Genomic DNA, 19,500 nt, shown 5'->3' with positions numbered 1-19,500 from the left:
ATCGGGAATGCGATGACTCAGAAAAGGCGCCCGCCGTCTAATTGGCTAGCCAATTAAATGGCGTAAGGAGAGGCAATCGTCCTCTGCACAGGAGCGCCTGTGCAGGGCTTGGCCCAGGTCCCGAGCATGACATGTCAGGGCTTCATTAAAGAGGAGAAGAGTTTCAGTGGGGCCTCCCCCGGGTAGAGGCAACTCTGTCAAGACATTAGCCTTGACTGCCATTGAGGGCAGCATAAGGTCCAGGACCCCAGCTGTCCTCCCCACCACTATGGTAAATGAAGCCCCTTTCTCTGTAGCTACACTAGGAGGAGAGGCTAAGCCAGTGTCCGGAGAGGTATCCACACCACATGCATCTGCCAGTTCCTCAAACCAGTCATCCTCAACGAAGGGCTCTTCCGGGATAATCATAAGGATCCTCAGATCCACCCCAATCGCATTCCCCACTGGGCCTGCCAGAAAGGGAGGCGCTGTCTAAAACCCAGAGGGCCCTAGTTCATGCATTGCTGGAGTCAACATCAGACAATGCCGGTCTGACTTTATATTGGAGTCTGGTATAATGATGGGGAGGTGACGGCAGTGCCAGGAATGGCGCCACAAGAATGGACCCTAGAGATGGCCATTGATTTGCGATCAATGCCGATCTGGATCCAAGAACGGGTCCAAAGGGCCTAATTGGTGCAGAGTGAGAACCCACCAGCGGGAATTAAGTTGGTGCTCTAGAGTGGTCGGCTCACCCAAATATGAGGTGCATGGCCTCAAAAAATTCTTTACGCTTGGCGGTGATAACTCCGGGTCATTATGGGAGGCACAGAGCAAATCCAGACTCTGGCTCTGCGGTCGATGAGGGAGCGGGCTCCAGATTTGTTCCGTCGCCTTGTTCAATAACTTGGACAGGTACGATTAAGTCTAACAAAGCTTGGACTTCTTGGATTTGTTTTACTTGTGGGACTTACTAGACAAGGATTTTGAATGTGACTACGACCAGCGGGAATGACTTAGTTTGGACCAGATTTCTTCCATGTGACCTGGAGTGGAGTCGTCCAGTATTGGGTAATCAGGAGCTTCAGGGATCACCCCCGGACTGCCTTGGGGGTTCATCGCTCGACAATCTGTGCAGCCCTTCGAGTTGTTTACCAGCTCCAGGCACTGCAATAAAACCAGGTGGGGGTCTGTCCATCTGTCTGTGACAGAATACACAGGTTTCAAACGCCACAGGGTCTTTATGGGACATTCCTAATGCACACTGGGAGCTTAGCTCAAAAAGAAAACAAAAAATTCAAAAAATTATGCTAAAAAAGAACTGATGTGAGCATGCTGGGGTGGCACCTATATAGGCATCATGCAATTACTTCTGGCCCGGACGCGCTGAGTCGATCTATGCCATTTACCTGGACTGGGAGGTACTGCTCACCAGATCCAATCGAATGCCTAAGGAACATTCTATGGTAAGGAAATTGGTGTTGAAGTCTCTATCAGATGTAGATTTTATACCTAAATTGATGAACAATTTAAATAGTAAGGTATCTGAATTCATGGTTAATTGGGAGAAATCAATCATTGTACCAGGGCAGGTTCCCTGAAACAGTCTGGAAATCAAAATTACAAACAGACTATGAATATTTACGCCATTATCTCTCAACAAACAACCAATGATGCTGCTAACTCAACCTAGACCCTTTAGTAGACAAGATGCAGAGAGGCTTGAGGAGATGGGAAAAGCTCCCATTTAATATGCTAGGTCGAAAAGACTTATTTAAAAAGGTCATGCTATCATAGATGCTTTATATACTTCAGTGATATACCTATGAGATCCCAATCCACTTCTTTGAAATGATATAGTCCCGTATCTAACCTCTTGTAGGCCAGAACACAAATAAGGGTGCCATTCAACAACTGTGCCCAAATGGAGTAGGACAGTTGATTGGGGGTAGCAAACATGTAATTTTATTACAAGGATGCTCAACTAATTGTCAATGACTGGCTTTTCCTCAACAGAGACGATCCTGCCCAAATACTGGAGCTTGATCTGTGTGAAGGTTATACACTACTTGAGCCTTCTCTGTGGCACTGCGATCCCCAAACTCCTAAATTCCTATGGTCACATTATATCCACAGGCATAGGACTCTGAGGTGGGAGGGCAGGGATGGCAGGCCCACCAAGGTACCTCTCTTTGGGAAAGGTACAAGGCTAGCCCTCTCAGCATAGCTCGCAGGCTTTAGGGCATAGAACTACACAAGGTTCTCTAATCTTGGGGATTTATGAGAAGGAAACCAGATGAAAAAATTTGAAAGAAAAATTTGCTCTTCATAAATCCCAGTTTTTTTTTTATATTTGCAACTAAGACATCCTGACGCACAAGTTACTTACCTACGGTAACAATATGTCTGCAAGAAACATTAGTGGGTTATAGATTCCTTACCTTAGATTTACCCCCAGTCGTCAGACTGGATCCAGAATGGTTTTTCGGCAGCAGTACCTCTGTGCGTCGGAAGGTGGCGTCGGTCGGCTCAGGGTTCGTCTTCGAGGTGGTCTCAGGGATGACGTTGCGGCAGCTACTTAGACGCCGCCTTGCATGCTGACGTCAGTTATGTACACGACTTTCCACACCAGAAACGCAGAGCCATCCAAGACACTGACCATTGCTGCACAAAACTAGGGTCATGAAAGGATGTCCTTAACCCTAGAAATCAGTTTGCAGAATGGGGAGGATGGGCACGGTGGTAAGGAATCTATAACTAACTAATGCTTCTTACAGTTATATCATTACCAAAGGTAAGTAACTTGTGCATCTGAAAGAATCACGTTAGTTATAGATTTTTTACCTTAGAATAGATACCCCAGCAATACCAACCCCGGAGGTGGGTCTGCGAACCAAGATCACACCAGAAAATCCTGAAGAAGAGAATGGCCAAAGAAGCAGTCTCTCAGGACTTGGCTGTCCAGGCAGTAGTGTTTGGTAAATGTGTGTAGCGATGCCCACGTGGCTGCCTGACAGATGTCATTCAGCGGCACTTCTTTTCTCAAGGCAGTAGTGACTGCCGTCGCCCTGGTGGAGTGAGCGCGTAGCCAGACTGGAGGCTCCCTTTTAGCCAGAGATTAACAAGCCTTAATACACAACATTACCCACTGAGAAATGGTGTGTGTGTGTGTGTGTGTACGGCCCAGCCCTTCTTTGCACCCACGTAGCCAACAAAAAGTTGATCATCCACCGGAACTGTTTTGTGCGATCCACATTGAAGGAGAGCGTATGTTTGAGGTCCAGACGGTGGAGCCTCTCTTCTTCCTTTGAAGGATGCAGAGGCGGAAAGAAGGCGGGCAAATTAATGGTCTTCCCGATGTGGAAGGCAGTGACCACCACAGGAAGAAAGGATGTACGGGTCCTAAGAACCACCTTGTCCGGATAGACAGACAGGAAAGGAGGTTTGGAGGAAAGGGCCTGGAGCTTACTCACATTTCTAGCAGAAGTTATGGCTACCAGGAAAGCAGTCTAGAGAGTCAAGAGACATAAAGGACAGTTATGAAGCGGCTCAAAGGGAGCGCACATCAAATAAGTCAGCACAAGATTCAAGTCCCACTGAAGTATAACAAACTAAACCGGAGGAAAAAGATGCGTTAATCCCTTCAAGAAACTGTTAACTACCGGAGACTTGAAAAGAGAAGGCTGATCTGGCAGCCGAAGAAAAGCAGATATGGCAGAAAGATAGCCCTTGATAGTATCCAGAGCTGAGCCCTGCTGGGCTAAAGAGAGAAGGAACAAGAGTACTTCAGAAAGAGGGGCGGAAAAGGGATCCACAGCCTTTGCTGTGCACCATGCCACAAGTTTTTACCACCTGCAGGCGTATACCGTCTGTGGCGGGACGCCTGGCTGCCAAGATTACATCACAAACTGAAGGAGGCAGGTCGAAAGACGTCAACTGCCACCGCTCAATCTCCACGCAAGGAGGTGGAGACTGGACAGGTTCGGGTGAAGGACCGTCCCCTGCTGCTGCGACAGAAGATCCTCCCGAAGAAGCAGTCTGAGCGGAGTATCGATGGCCATAGTGAGCAGCTCAGGATACCAGACTCTTCGTGCCCAATCCGGAGCCACAAGAATGACTTGGGTCCGGTCGCGCCTGATCTTCAGCACTCTGGGCAGAAGTGGTATAGTGGAAAGGTGTACAACAGACCGCAACTCCAATCGCGACAACGCGCAGAGTTGCTGACATTGTGTGTTCTCTTCTGTTGCGAATAGATCTAACCAAGGCTCTCCCCACTATTGAAAGAGACCTTGCACCTCCTCCGAGTGAAGATGTCATTCGTGATCCATCATGCACCTGCGGCTGAGTTCGTCCGCCCTGGAGTTCAGAGAACCTGCCAGGCGTTTACCTACAAAGGAAATGCTTTGATGTTTCAGCCATGTCCTGAGGCGCAGGGCCTCCTGACATAGGGTCCGAAACCCCACCCCGCCCTGTTTGTTGCAATACCACACAGCGGTGGTGTTATCCATGAACCCCTTCACTACTCTTCCCTGATCTGAGGGAAGAAATGCCTTCAGTGTAAGACTAATCGTCCGCAGCTCCAGAAGATTGATGTGAAGCCCGGACTCCGCCGGAGAACAGAGGCCTCTGATCTCCGCCTCCCCCATGTGGCCACTCCATCCCAGAAGGGATGCATCCGTCACCTCTGTGTATTCTTTTTAGGGAAGGGAGAGAGACCGGCCATTGACCCAATCCTTGTTCAAGAGCCACCACTGCAGATGTTGAGCATTGCCCTCCGAGATCTGGACGTAATCTGACAGATTCCCCTGATGCTGCAACCACTGGAACTTCGGGTCCCACTGCAGAGCCCGCATATGTCACCTGGCATGATTGAACAGCAGGAGGCCATGAGGCCCAGCAGCCTCAGGGTCATTCGGACTGAAACCCGGGACAAGGGCTAAAAGATCGGAATCATAGCCCGAATGTCCCGGACTCGCTGTTCGGGAGTATAGACCCCAAACTGCGTTGTGTCCAGAATCGCTCAGAGGAAGAGGAGCTTCTGAGAGGAAATCAGGTGCGACTTCGGCACATTGATGGAGAACCCCAGCTGATGCAGGAGGTCGGCCATAGCCTGGAGGCAGGAGACAACTGCCTGGAGTGATCCCGACTTCAACAGCCAGTCGTCGGGATAGAGGAAGACAAACACCTGATCTGAGCAAATGATCGGCGACCACCGCCATCACTTTCGTGAACACCTGAGGGGCGCTGGTAAGGCCAAAGGGGAGCACGGTAAACGGAAAGTGCTCGTGTTCTACCGTGAACCGCAGGTAACGCCGGTGGGCCCGCAGGATGGAGATGTGAAATTAAGCGTCCTGCTAGTCTAATGTTACCACCCAGTTTTACGGGTCGAGGGCAGACAAGACCTGAGCAAGCGCCAATATCTTGAACTTCTCCTTCCGGAGGAAGCAAATAATGTCCCTGAGGTCCAAGATAGGACGCAGGCCCTTGTCCTTCTTGGGAACCAGAAAGTAGAAGGAGTAACAACCACAACCTACTTCTGGGATAGGACCGAGCTCGATGGCTCCCTTGGCCAAGAGCCGTAACTTCCTGCTGGAGAATCGCCAGATGGTCCTCCGACATGCTGTGGTGGCGAGGTGGCATGGCTGGAGGGGTAGTCTTGAAGGGGAGGGAGTAGCCCCCTCAGAGTATCTGCAAAACTCACCTGTCCGAAGTGATGGTGCGCAAGTGGGGGAGGTGATAGCGAATCCTGGCTCCAACTGGCGTTCAATGGTCCTGAAAGGTCGGACTAGGAGGGTTTGGAGGCTGGTGCAGAGTGTGGGGGGAGGGGGGTTGGTGGACTGACCCGCCTGCTAAACGAGGACCCTAGTTCCCACGTCCCCAGCCGTGCCTAGGTTGGGTAACTTCCTGTGGCCCTGGGTGGGACGTAGAGGGGCACCCCTTACGTAGCCTTGAAAAGCAGACTGCGCCGGATGGGAGGAGAGGCCCAAGGACTTGGGCGTAGCCCGTGAGTCCTTGAAGCGCTCTAGGGCCTAATCACTAATCTGCTTTGTGGCCAAAAAGACGACTGCCATCAAAGGGCATGTCCATCAAGGTGTTCTGGACATCCCCCGAAAAGCCAGTAGACCTCATCCAGGCTTAGCGACGGAGACCGACCGACGTTGAAATGGTCCTGCTCAGAGAGCAAGAGGTGTTCAGCCCACAACAGATCGTAAACTTTGCTGCATCTCTCCCGGCGGCAACAGCCTGGGAGAGCACTGCCCGGGCCTCCTCTTGACTCTGAGGCAGCACTTGCACCACCATATCCCACACAGAGTGCGAATAACAGCCCAATGAGACATGCAGTGTTTACGGACCGCAGTCCAAAGCTGCCGGAAGAGAACATTTTCTTCCCAAGATGGTCCAGCTTGTTGGATTCCCTTTCCGGTGGAGCGGTAGGGAAGGCGCTTTGGAGGTAGAGACTTGGAACGCCAAGCTCTACGGGGTAGGGTGTTGGGAGAGGAAAGTGGGGTCGCCCGGAGCCGGGCGTTGGCGTCGGGCGATCATCCGGTCCACGGTAGCCCCTGAATTAAGCCTGGACCAGGTGCCCAAAAGGACGTCCGTGAGGGCCTCATTAAACGACAACAGGGGCTCCAAAGAGCTCACCGCCAGTTGAAGCACCTCAGTCAGCTGGTTAGTCCTGACCGCCACCGTAGGAGGCTCGAGGTTGAGAGCCTCGGCCGCCCTATGCAACACCACATGGTATGATGCTCCCTCCTCCGTAGCCATGGTAGGAGGAACAACATGCCCAGGTCGGGTGAAGTGTCAATACCACTGGCATCCCCCAGGTCCTCTCCAGTACTGCTCGATATTAAGCTGGTCACTTAAAGGGTCACCTGAACCCTTCCAGGCCTTCTTACCCTCCTTCGGCTGCCAAATAGTCTGAAAATGGCTAGGGTGGAACACAGGGGCAAAAGTACCCATCAGCTTCGGGTCCGGTGTCGTCCGACGCTGGTCTGGCTCCGTGTCCACGTCGGGATGGAGGCCGGGGTCGATGCCGACCAGCGTCCAGCTCGGTAGTGGTGCCGAAGGAAACGGCACTGGTGTAGGTTTAATGAGGTCAACTAGCACCAATTCTGATCCAGGCCTGGATCCAAGAAGGGCTTGCAGCGTTGGGCCGGAGCCACCAGCAGCAAAGACCTAGGCCCCCCAACTGAGTCCACGGGTCCAGAAGGCACGGTTGGCCCGCCCAAAGATGGCATAAATCGCCTCATAGAGCGCACAAAGGTGGGCGGGGGTTGCTCCGGGTCCCGGAAAGGGAGGGAAGCTCGAGTCGACCAGACTATCTACACGCGCGGAACCGCAGGAGGCGCACCACCCGCGGGCCTCTTCGGATCAGCAGACCGGCGAGGAGAAATCGAAGAGCACTAATGCTTCTTCGACTTCTTATTATGCTTCGACTTACCCGTGCCCGAGGCCGAAGACTTCGATGACTTGTCGGAATGGCGATGGCATATTGAAAAAAGGGGGGCGGTTGGGCACAGGCTTAAGATTTTGACAGTTGTGCGGGTATAGCGTGCCACGGAGGTATCACCTAGTCGAACATCAGGTGTGGTTGTCCATGAGGCAAGAAGCGTTCCCTTTGGTTTGGGAACGACCCTCTGGGCGCTGCTATGTCGGATCGACGCTGCGATCTGTGTATTGTTTTAAATCATATATGACCAATGAATAATGAATTTGTTATTTTACATCATCCTTTGATTTATTACTTCATTTTTCAAATGTTGAAATTAACATCTTGAAGCATGTCATAATCATACATCCATAAATATATGTGGATATATAAGGCTTTTCCCAATGCATTTCGTACCTCTGATAGGTACTTCATCAGGGGAATCTCTGTGTGGTCCCGAAGAGAGGGTTTCTACCCGAAAACCACCTTTGTTCCGGTTTGGTGGAATGGCGATGGCTCCACGACCGGATCCTCGACCTCCCTCTCACCCGGGACCTTGAACGGCGCGGAGCCGACTGTCGGCTTTCAAGCAGCTTTCGGGACCGCTCCCTCAAAGCCTTCGGAGTCAACAACAGACAACTTGGGGTCGTGGTTGCGCTCCAGGGACAAGAGGCACACGCGATGCGGATCCGTGACAGACATCAGCCGGTTACAGGAACTGCAGGCCTTAAACACAGGCATCCCTCGTCCACCTTCTCGGAGTCGAGGACCCAAAAAAAAGACGTCGACAAAAGTCTAGAAAAAGTTTGTAAAAAAAATGACCAAGGTACCGCTCTTCTCCGATCTGCGCTGGCTGGTGTGGAAAAAGAACTGACGTCAGCCCGTGAGGGCGGCGTCTAAGTAGCTGCTGCGACGTCATCCTGGTGACCATGACACCGATGATGAACTGACCGACGACACTTTCCAACGCGCAGAGTCACTGCAGACGAAAAATCTATCAGGACCCAGTCTGACGTTTGGGGGTGATTCTAAGGTAAGGAATTTATAACTAACGTGTTTCTTTCAGATTAACCATACCAGAGGGACCTGTTAGCCCTCCAAATTACCACTGAAGCTAATGAGCAGGGAAGTATTTTCTATGCACATCTCTCCTTGGTAATAAATGCCCGAGGACCCCTGGGCAGTTGAGTGAGTGGCCATCTGGAAAATAGCAAAGTATGGAGGTTTTAGTGGGATCATTTACATGATATGTTTTAACATGCTACTATATATGCCATAAGGCACTAATCATGGACATTCTAATACTATTTTATAAAAAAAATACTTTCATAGTCTGTACATTCATTGTCAATTAATCTGTAAAGACATACAACACAACATGGAGGCCTTTGATTGGAGCATTTCCACAATATTGGGCCTGGTTGGTTGATAAATAGTCCCTAAGACACGAACCTTGGATAAACTAATATATATATATATATATTGTCGCTCCAGGTTGTCCACCTCTTGAGTAGCACGCGAGCAGCAGCTATATTAATGTGTAGGTGAGGACGGGGATCCGCTTGTAGACGCCGCTCCGTAATGGATCTGCCCGACGCGTTTCGAAGCTCCATCTGCTTCTCTTCAGGGGCTTTAACGGAAGCGGTGTGCGCACCCGCTACACTTCTCCAATTTCATATAACTCACCCGCCGATGGGAGGCTCCAATGAGGCTTCTGGGAAGTGTAGTGCGGAAAGCACACAATCAAGATATATATATATATATATATATATATATATATATATATATATATATATATATATATATATATATATATATATATATATATATATATATATATATATATATATATATATATATATATATATATATATATATCTTTGTCTGCCTTTTAAAAGCTGAAAACCCAATAAAATGGTTTATTAAAAAAATGGTGTTGTTGCAGAATGCTTAGCACGTCACAGTGCATTTTCTTCCTGATGGCATGGGTACCCTGTGAGAAAGTGCCATCTTTATTGCGTTGGTATGCCCCCATTCTTTTCTGACTGCTGATGTGCTTGACTGAGTGTGCCCTGGGCTCCTGCCAACCAGGTACCCAGGGCATGTGTTCCTTCCCTAAAACTGTCTTGAAACTGAAACCCAATTGGCATGTCTGGCCACATGTCAGCCCCTAGTAAATGGTACCCTACGTACCCAGGGCATGGTGACCAGAGGAAACCCCCAAGGGCTGCAGCACTTATTGTGCCACCCTTAGGGGCCCTGTACCCTTGCATCCACTGTCTTTGCAATCTGAGTGCCTAAGTACAGAACTAAACAAAGAGTCAACATGGCACACATCCCTGTGTGCCATTCCCACAAACCCACTGCCCTGGCATACATCAGTCACCCCTCTAGCTGGGTACCCTATGCCAGTGGTGAGGGCACAGGAGCCCTGTGCCTCTACAGTACCCAGGGCTATTCCTGGGCACTGTAAGTGCAGTGATGCCATTAAGAGTAAATGGTGGTGGGAGGTCGACATTACTAACTCCACAGCACCAAAATGGCTACACTGAAGACTGACAAGTTGGTACCAAACTTCTCAGCACATTAAATCCACACTGATGCCAGTGTGGGATTTAATGAGAAATGCACCACAGAGGGCATTTTAGAGATGCCCCAGAACCCTAACCACAATCCACGTCTGGGCTGAGTGACTGCAGAGGCTGCCACACAGCAGACATGTTGTGGACCCCTGGGTGGAGAGCCCCCGCTCTCTTGGCCCTGCAACAATGTACATCCTGGTCGAGGTGCTAGGTCTCCTCCCGCAGGATGGGCAGGGGGAAGCTTCAAAGGCATGCCGCCTCTGTGAGCTTCTCCAAACCATTTGCTGTACCCAGCAACTTGCCCCCCACAGTCCTGACCCTCACTCTGGCGTGAAGACTGGCAGGAAAAACTATGTCAGGAAGGGGGGTGTGCCATCCTGTGCCAACCCCACCCCTCAGGTGGGGGAGACGAGGTGAAGCACGACCCCGGGCTCCGGTCATCTTAAAGATGGGAAGCCCTGCCCAATCACAGCTAGGCTCCTGCTCCCCTCCCACAGGAGAGGAGCGGGCAAGGGGGTGTACCCACCCCAGGACAGGGACCTATTGGTCCCTGCCCCTGCCCTACCTGTAACGCCCCTAAGTTCAGTATTTAGGGGCTCCCTGAACCGTCCTTCCTTAGATCCAGATAAGAAAAGAAGAAAGAAGATCAAGGAGAAGAAGACCCGCCGTGCAGCTTCTAAAAACAGGACGACAATAACTGACTTGGCCCCAGCCCTACCGGCCTGTCGATCCTGGAACCTGCTCCTGCCCAATCCCGGCGACTCCCGCGGACAGCAACCTTGGGACACCCAGAGGACCTGCCTGCCTTGACCCTCTTAAAGACTGGGACTCCCATCAGCAGAGGCTCTGCTGCAACACCCCCCCTGGTGCCAGCCAGGAAGCTCCGGACCAGCCCACTCTGCAGCCGCCGAGCCCGGCCCGTGCCCGAGTGATCCAAGACCACGAGGACGTCCCCCCGGCGACTGGCACCCGAAGTCCAGTTCCCAAAGACCCTCCTCGACGACCCCAACAACGGCTGCAGCCTCAGGACAAAGTACCCCTCCGACAAACGAGCAGGGGGTAAGATTTCCCGACCTCAAAAGACACCCCCCTGCACTCCCCGGCCCCCTGTGCCCAACTCCTGGGTGCCTACCTATCCTCCAAGATCCCAACTTACCCCTTGAAGTGTTGGTCACACCAGAAGATCCTCCGTCCCCGAGCCTGCAGCCTTTGCTCCCTTTTCAAGTTCCTCGTTGAAAAACATTGAGCGCCCGACGGCTCAATAGCACCCTGCACCCAGTCCCCGAGTGCCCCTGGCAGTACAACCTGTACCCTAACCTACTGCCTCATTTGCCCTGAGCAAGTGACCAGGAGCCCTGCTCCCACAGCTACGTGGCCTGCTAGCCAGCCGCCACCAACCGGAGGCCCCCTGACCCCCATTGGATAACATTGGGCCTAACTACCTCTGCACCCGGCCGCCCCTGCGCGGTTGAGGGTGAACCAACTATACCTACCTGACCCTAGGGGACCCCTGAGTCTATGCCCAGAACCCTAACTTCACCAGTCGAGTACTCACCTGGAAACCGGTAACTCAATTACCTGCCATTGGATAACATTGACCGGCTTGACTCGGAAAATCTGTTAAGTGTGGAGTTTTGGAAACTTTAAATATTCATATAAAATCAACCAAATTCCGAAGTACTCACCTGTGATCAGGAGAGAAGCCAGTACTGTACCTTGTATCCCAGTACTGAACCGCAAAAGTAATCCTTACCGGGTTTACTAGTAACCTGTATTTTCTCCATAGGAATCCATTGTCTGCTTTTCTATGAAAGTTCTTTCAAGTGTCTACTTTTGAAAACTTGAAATATTCTTTAAAAATCATACGAAATACTGAAACGTAATTACTTACCTGTTTTAAGTTGAGACCCCAGTGCTGGACCTAGGAGCACAGTACTGGATTACAAAAATAACAAGATCGTACTTTACCTGTAACCTGAATTTCCTCCCATTGGATAACATTGCCAGATTTCTGTTGAAAAGTTTTTAAGTGTGAACTTTTAAAATAGCTTTATATTCCTGAAAAATCACTGCAATAACTAAAACGTTTTTACTAAATTGTTTTCAGCTTAGAACCCAGGACTGAATCTAGGATCCAGTCCTAGAACTACCAATGTAATCTACAAAGTAATCAGCTGTGTTTATATAGGAAAACCCATTGAGCTCAATGCTAAATTGTGTTTAGAATTGTGTTGCCTACTGCAACCCCTATACCTATTGTATTTACAAAGTTTATTCCCTCTCTGCAAAGTATTCATCTGAGATCACTCATATTGAGAAAGGAAAATGCTACTTACCAGTATGCATCTGGTCTTGGCATGTAGAGCTGCAGAGTCTCACACTGAGCATTAGATCGCCACCTGGTGTTGGGCTCTGATGATTTCATTTTGTCGTCTTGGAAGAAGTCTTTGTCTAGTCATGAGATAGATGACTCCTCCTTTGGGCAACAGTGCGCTTGGGCTCCATCATTAGATTGTGTTTCGCCATGATGGGAAATGATGGAGTTAGTAGAAAGAAAAAAAAAAGATGTCCATGTGTGTATATCTAATTAAGATGGAACTGGAACAGATACCGGTCCCGGGGAGGCTGGTGGACGTGTGAGGCTCTGCAGCTCTACATGCCAAGAACAGATGCATACTGGTAAGTAGCATTTTCCGTTCGAGGCATATGAGCTGCAGATCTCACACTGAGCAAAGATTATATAGCAGTATCTCCCCTTGCGGTGGTCGCCTGTATCTGTTGCAGTAGTCTGAAATAGAGTTTTGAGTACAGCTTGGCCTACTGCAGCTTGCTGCTTGGCTTGCACATCTACACAGTAGTGTTTGGTGAAAGTATGTGTTGTTGGCCATGTTGCTGCTTGGCATATGTCTTCTAGGGGAATGTTCCCAAAGAAAGCCATAGAGGCTCCTAGTTCGCGTGTGGAGTGCGCTCTAGGAGGAATTGTTAGTGTACGCTTTGCTTTTTGATAGCATATTTGAATGCATTTGACAATCCACCTTGCAATTCCCACTTTAAAGATGGGCTTGCCTTTAAGTGGTGGAGTGAAAGCTTCAAACAATTGTTTTGTTTTGCGAAATGCTTTAGTTTTATCGATGTAATAGAGAAGAGCTCTTTTAACGTCTAGGGTGTGTAGAGCTCTTTCTGCCACAGAGTCTGATTTTTGGAAAAACACCGGTAACTCTACAGATTGTTTTAAATGGAACGGTGTAATGACTTTTGGAAGGAAATTTAGGATTTGTCCTTAAAACCACTTTATTATGGTGTAATTGTAAAAATGGTCTGATATAGTGAAAGCTTGAATCTCACTAACTCTCCTAAGAGAGGTAATAGCTACAGGAAAAGCTGTTTTCCATGTGAGAAATTGGAGTTCACATTTATGTAAAGGTTTAAAAGGAGGTCCCATGAGCCTGGTAAGAACAATATTTAGGTTTCACACTGGAGAGGATGGTAACCTGGGAGGAATGATTCTTTTCAATCCTTCCATAAATGCTTTAATAGCAGGTACTCTGAATAAAGACAGATGATGTCTATTTTGTAAGTATGCTGCAATTGCTGCAAGATGTAGGCGTATAGATGAATATGCCAAGTTACATCTTTGTAAATGTATAAGATAGCAAATGATATTTTGGACGGAAGCATCTAGGGGATCCATTTGGTTATTGTTGCAGTAAATGGCGAATCTTTTCCATGTAGCAGCATAGCAAGCTCTAGTAGCAGGTCTCCTGGCTTCTTTAATTATATTCATACAGTCTGATGGTAGGTTAAGATAACCAAACTCTAAGACTTTAGGAGCCAGATCGCCAGATTCAGTTGATTTGAATCTGGATGTCTGATTTCTCCATGGTTCTGTGTTAGCATGGATGGTGTTAGACGTAGTTTTTGGTGTTGAACTAGGGACAGTTCTAGCAGTGTTGTGTACAACGGTTGACATGCCCATGTGGGAGCTACTAAAATCAGTTTGAGCGACTGTTGCCCTAGTTTGAGCATTATTAGTGGTAGTGGCGGAAAAGCGTACGCAACTCTGCCTGACCAGTTCATCCATATCGCATTGCCCTTTGACAGTGGGTGTGGAAACCTGGCGGCAAAGGTTGGGCATTTTGCGTTTTCGTGTCTGGCGAACAGATCTATGTCTGGATGACCCCACTTGTGAAAGAATCTCAGAATAACTTGCGGATGTAGTTCCCATTCGTGAATCTGTTGTGTCTGTCGACTTAACACATCTGCTATCTGATTGTGAACTCCTGGAAGGTGTTCTGCTAACAGATATATGTTTTGTGGAATGGCCAATCTCCAAATGTTCTGTGCAAGCTGGGACAGTTGTATATAGTGAGTCCCCCCTGTTTTTGTATATAGTACATGGCTGTCATGTTGTCCGTCCGGATTAAGACAGCTTTGTTTTGTACTTGTACTGTTTTGAGCGCCAGGAATATTGCTAGCAACTCCAGGTGGTTGATATGGAGTGCTTTTTGTTGCATGGTCCATTGCCCTTGAGTTGTATGATGTAGGAGATGGGCTCCCCATCCTGTGAGAGATGAGTCTACTGTAAGTATTATTTGTGGAACATGTTTGAGGAACGGCCACCCTTTTGTCAAGTTTTTGGTGATCCACCACTGCAGAGGGCGATGTGTGCGGCTGTCCACCAACACCAGGTCTGTCAGTTGTCCTTGAACATGGTTCCACTGTTGTGTTAGACGTTCTTGTAACTGACCCATTCGCAGTCTTGCATACGGTACAATAAAAATGCGGGATACCATCATGCCTATTATTCTCTTGAACACTTTGGCTGGGAGAGAGTGTTGATGTTGAAATTTTGTGACTCAGGCTTGAATGCTCTGTATCCTTGCTGGACTGGGATACGCTAGAGCTGTAGACATGTTTATTGTAGCCCCTAGATATTGATGTATGTGAGAGGGTTGCAGATGTGACTTGTAGTCGATTATGAACCCTAAGTCGTGCAATGTTTGCATTGTCTAAAATGTGTGTTGGACACACTGATTGAAAATACAGCGAGTAGATCCCTGTTCCTTGATGTTGTAAAGGAACTATTTCTATTGCATTTTTCTGAAGAAGTGATAGGACTTCTTGTTTGAGCAGCGTAAGATGTTCTGTAGACATTGGATGCTGCTTGGGTGGTATGTGTGGAGGGGTAGCTGTAAGTTCGAGGCAGTAGCCATACTGGATAATTTGTCTTACTTAATGTCTGTTGTGATGGAATTCCAGACAGGTAGGAACTGTGTAAGTCTGCCCCTTACAGGAGTGGAATGCTGTTGGGGGAGCAGAGAAAAGTCACTGTTTTGTGGTGGAAGAGGTTCGATTATTGTTATTCCCTCAACCTCTTCCCTTATTGTTGTTGCCTCTATAGCCTCCTCTAAAATATCCTTTACTGGAGAAGGTTTGTGTATTGGATTTAAAGGAAGCTGAATTGTTTGCTCCAGCTTGTTTGGAGCCTACTCTATAGAAGGAGTGACTAAAGGATCCTCTAGCTTGGGTGCATTTTGAGGTGTATGTGGTGAAGAATGAGGCGGAGAGTTTTCAGGAGAATTTGGGGGTGAAATGTTAAGAGAAAGTGGAGATGAAGGAGAAGGAATTACAGGAGAAGAAGGGTACATAGGAGATGTAGCAGAGTCCTTCTTCTTGACAGGTACTGCAGGTGTAGGTGCTGTGTCTGACTTCCTCTTCCTGTGTGGTGTAGTGGATACATGACGAGTCTTTGGATCAATGTAGATCTTCTTTTGCAGAGGATCAGGTTGGAAAAGGTCTTCTCCTTGCAGAACCGCTGCCGATTTTTTCAGATCCGGGCGTGGTCCTTTGGCATAGTTTTTGGCAAAGAAGGTATTGTTTTCGGAGTCGAAGACTGTTTCGAGGGTTTGAGCGCATCAGAATCAGGCCTTATATGTTTTGGTAACGAAGATATTGGCTTTGGAGTGGAAGCTGGTTTCGCCAGTCATAGTTTTGTCTTTAGAAGTCGAGGGTTTCGGAACCGGGGCTTCTTTCGGTTTCATGCAGAGGGGGCTGGTGGGATCGGCACGTGCGTTTTGCTCAGTATGGAGCTACCAGAAGGCTTGAGTATTTTCTTCGAAGCCGGGCTCGATGGCGGGGCTTTCAAAGTATTCTTTCGGTCTAGACGGGGCCCTTTGCCTTCGATTTAGATGCTGTGTATGGAGTAGGGACAGTAGTACTCACGCGTTGACCCGATGGGATGGAGTCATCTGCCCCAGATACGATTTGGAGATCGTCTGAATCTTCTTCTGGAACGAGCGGAGCATCTTCATCGAAGATATCAATCGGTTCCAGAGCCGATCTCTGCATGTCGTGTCGACGGGCCCTCCGATCGCGAATAGTCTTTTTTGATCGAAAGGACGCACAGGCTTTACAGATTGTCTTGACGTGGTCTGGCGATAAGCACAGGTTACAGAACTCGTGATGGTCACTGTGTGGAAACTTTGCTCCACACTTGAAGCATCTTTTGAATGGCGTCCTTTCCATGAGTTGTAGGCCTCACGGCGTCGATAGGCCCAATGGCCCGCGTCAACGACCGGAATCAAACAGATGAAGTCGAGTCGATGTTTGTTGATATCGGAAGTGGTTTGTAAAGTTTTTTCGCGTCGAACTACCATTAAAGGTAGATTTCAAACCGGAGCAGAAAAGTTACATCGGAACCCAGTTGCGGAAAAAAACAATCTAAGGATGGAGCCAATGCCCATGCGCACTGTCATCCAAAGGAGGAGTCACCTATCTCGTGACTAGACAAAGACTTCTTCCAGACAACAACAACATGCAATCATCAGAGCCCAACACCAGGTGGCGATCTAATGCTCAGTGTGAGATCTGCAGCTCATATGCCTCGAACAGTATATTTTGATACCTGTTGGTTCTAAAAATAAAACTATCTTTTAATATAAAAACAATTGGCCTGGAGTTCAGTCCTTGAGTGTGTGAAATCTGTTGCTGACTGAGTGTGTACGATAAACGCTTTACACGGTCCTCTGGTACTGCCTTACTGCTCGACCTGGGTACCACTTTAGAAAGTAAGGTCACACCTGGCTTTAACCTCTGTTACATCTGTGGGGTTGGTGGGCTTTATACACACTGTACCTTATCTTGGTCCAGTATATATAGAGCCACTTTCTCACATACCCCCATAGATGATGGGAGAAACAATCTGAAAACAACTACAGAATGATTTCAGGAGCAATAAGTCATTTGAGACCCATCAACAGTAACCTCCCACATTTTCTTTTGGGTAATACCAATGTACCTTTTCAACCCCCAACCAGTGCAAATCAGATTTATGCATAGCGAGTAAAGTTCTTGGCAAAAAGCATTAAAATTCATGAAGAGAACGCAAATGATAACACCATGATAACAGCAAACTAAATGCTTGAAGATGTCATACATGTGTACCTAGAGTAATCAACCTGATGTCATACCCATACATTTTATAAGATTGAGTTTAATAAAATGACTATTTCACATAACTGGTCAGCGCATGCATGATTTGAAACGCATGTGCTAAAACCAAATATAGACTCATTTTTTAACCTTTAATTCTGAGAAAAAACTGATTTAAGGTTGTAGTACAGAAAAATACAACAAATATATAAGCATTAATACCTCTGTTTCTCTGCTTTGTACGAGCCAGTAAGTTCATCAAAAAGCTTTCCATTCATTTCCATTAGAGTTTTCAGCACATTATATACAAGTGCTACAATAGTGCTGGAAAAAATAAACAAAATAATTTAGAATGTTTAACTTCACATAGAAACTATCCAATCAGTGCCAAAACTTTTGTTTGACAAAACTATTGTTTGGAAATTGTTATCTGCATATTACTCTTACTTTCTGAATAAGCACTACCATTTACTTGTCAGTAATCTACATTATGCTGTGCCTGGATAGAAATCAATTCTTGTCAGTAAAGCTATGGTGTTATGTTTTAAATTCTTAGGTGGAGGTAAACCCCCCCATATCAGTGATCCAGAAAGAGGCATTTCAGTAGTCCAGTTAACCTTTGTAATCACGATCTCAGTTTTGTTTGCATCGAGTTTAAGATGATTAGTGCTTTGAAAGTCTTCCGTAGACAAAGAAGAATTGTCTATCCTAAAGAGCAACTGAGGATCGCCTGCCTAGTTGTAGATTGTGCAATCTTTATTTTATAATGCCCGAATGAGAGGGCGGATGCTTGTGTAAATTGAACAACTGAGAATAAACGGATAAGCCATGAGGTTCTACAAAGTCTTTGGGGACTTTTGTTGCCTTAAAAGGGGGCAAGCCATACCGACTGAGAGCGTTCCTTAAAGAATGACCTACTGTAAAGGAGTATAGCCAAGCCCAGTCAGCCTCAACACGGTCCACAAGAAGATTAAGATCAACCTTGTCAAAGGCCGCTGATACGACCAGCAGAGCCAGAGCCAGTGTAGTGTCTTTATCACATTCTCGATGCTTGTCATTTACCACTGATACCATTACTGATTCAGTGGAGTGGATGGGATGGAAATGGGCTTGGCATAGTTCGACTCCTCTAGATCTCTCTATATTTACTAATGTGGCAGAATTCCTTTGTTCCCACAAAGGGATTGTTCCACATGAACCTCCAATAATCATGCCAAGAAAGGCAATAAGGAGAGGAGGTAATAGCTTTTCGACATGAAAGTGTCCTCACCGGATTCCTATCGGAGGGGAATAACTACAGCATCCTTAAATGAGTTAGTGATACAGCCTTGATAAAAGGAGGAGTTCAGAAGGGACAAAGCAAGGTCCAGGAAAGTTAAGACAACTGTTTTGAGGACCTTTAGGGGACAAGAATCTTTTGATGAGCCTGACTTTACCTTAGAAAGGAATTCAGTTAGGCGTTCATGGTTAAAGGGAGGGAACCCGAATAGGTAACTGGGATGCCTATCCCCAAGTTTGATGCAAATTGTGTTCGGACAGGTACACTGTATTTTATCATTCGAATTTTAATAATTAAAAAAAAAGCATTGAGTGAGTCACAAAAGTTCTGGGAGGGGGAAAAGGAAGGGTCAGTCTTTCAGGGTTAGATAGTTCTGATACTATTTTTAAGATCTCCTTAGATTTATTAGTAGATTGGTAGATTAGAGGATTCTGTTAAAAAAGGACAACTTCGCCTGCAAAAGCTAGGCTTTGTAATCCTTGAGATTTTTTGTATAGCTTTTTTCTTTTCAAGAGTGTAATCCTTCCACCATTTCAGTTCACATTAGCGTAGTTCCAGCTTGGATAGCTTGAATTCATTTGAGAACCATTTAGCAGAGTTGAGGTGTCAGACTAGTTTGGGCATGCACAAAAGGGCATGAATATTGCTAATCTACAATAACCAGGAAGCTAACTCCTTTTCAAAGGAATCATCATTTTGTTTCGGATAGGTATGCAGGTTGCAAAATGATTACAGAAGTTTAACATGTTGGCCCATTACCAATTCCAGGGAAATTTACATGGCTGTGGTTGATAATTTTG

General features: G+C 47.4%; 1 protein-coding gene across 1 annotated transcript in view; it reads right to left on the bottom strand.

Moving 5' to 3' along the window:
* Positions 1-19,500, bottom strand: part of PPP2R5A (protein phosphatase 2 regulatory subunit B'alpha) — an 885,130-nt gene that overhangs the window by 96,713 nt on the left and 768,917 nt on the right. The window contains exon 12 of the mRNA XM_086927850.1: positions 17,644-17,745. Coding sequence (XP_086783976.1) covers positions 17,644-17,745 — 102 coding nt within the window. The remainder of the gene's footprint in view (positions 1-17,643; positions 17,746-19,500) is intronic.

This window comes from Lissotriton vulgaris, chromosome 6 (genome assembly GCF_964263255.1).
Source record: "Lissotriton vulgaris chromosome 6, aLisVul1.2, whole genome shotgun sequence".
NCBI lineage: Eukaryota > Metazoa > Chordata > Amphibia > Caudata > Salamandridae > Lissotriton > Lissotriton vulgaris.
The sequence above is the reverse complement of the archived record's forward strand: the minus strand, read 5'-3'. Positions and strand labels throughout refer to the sequence as shown.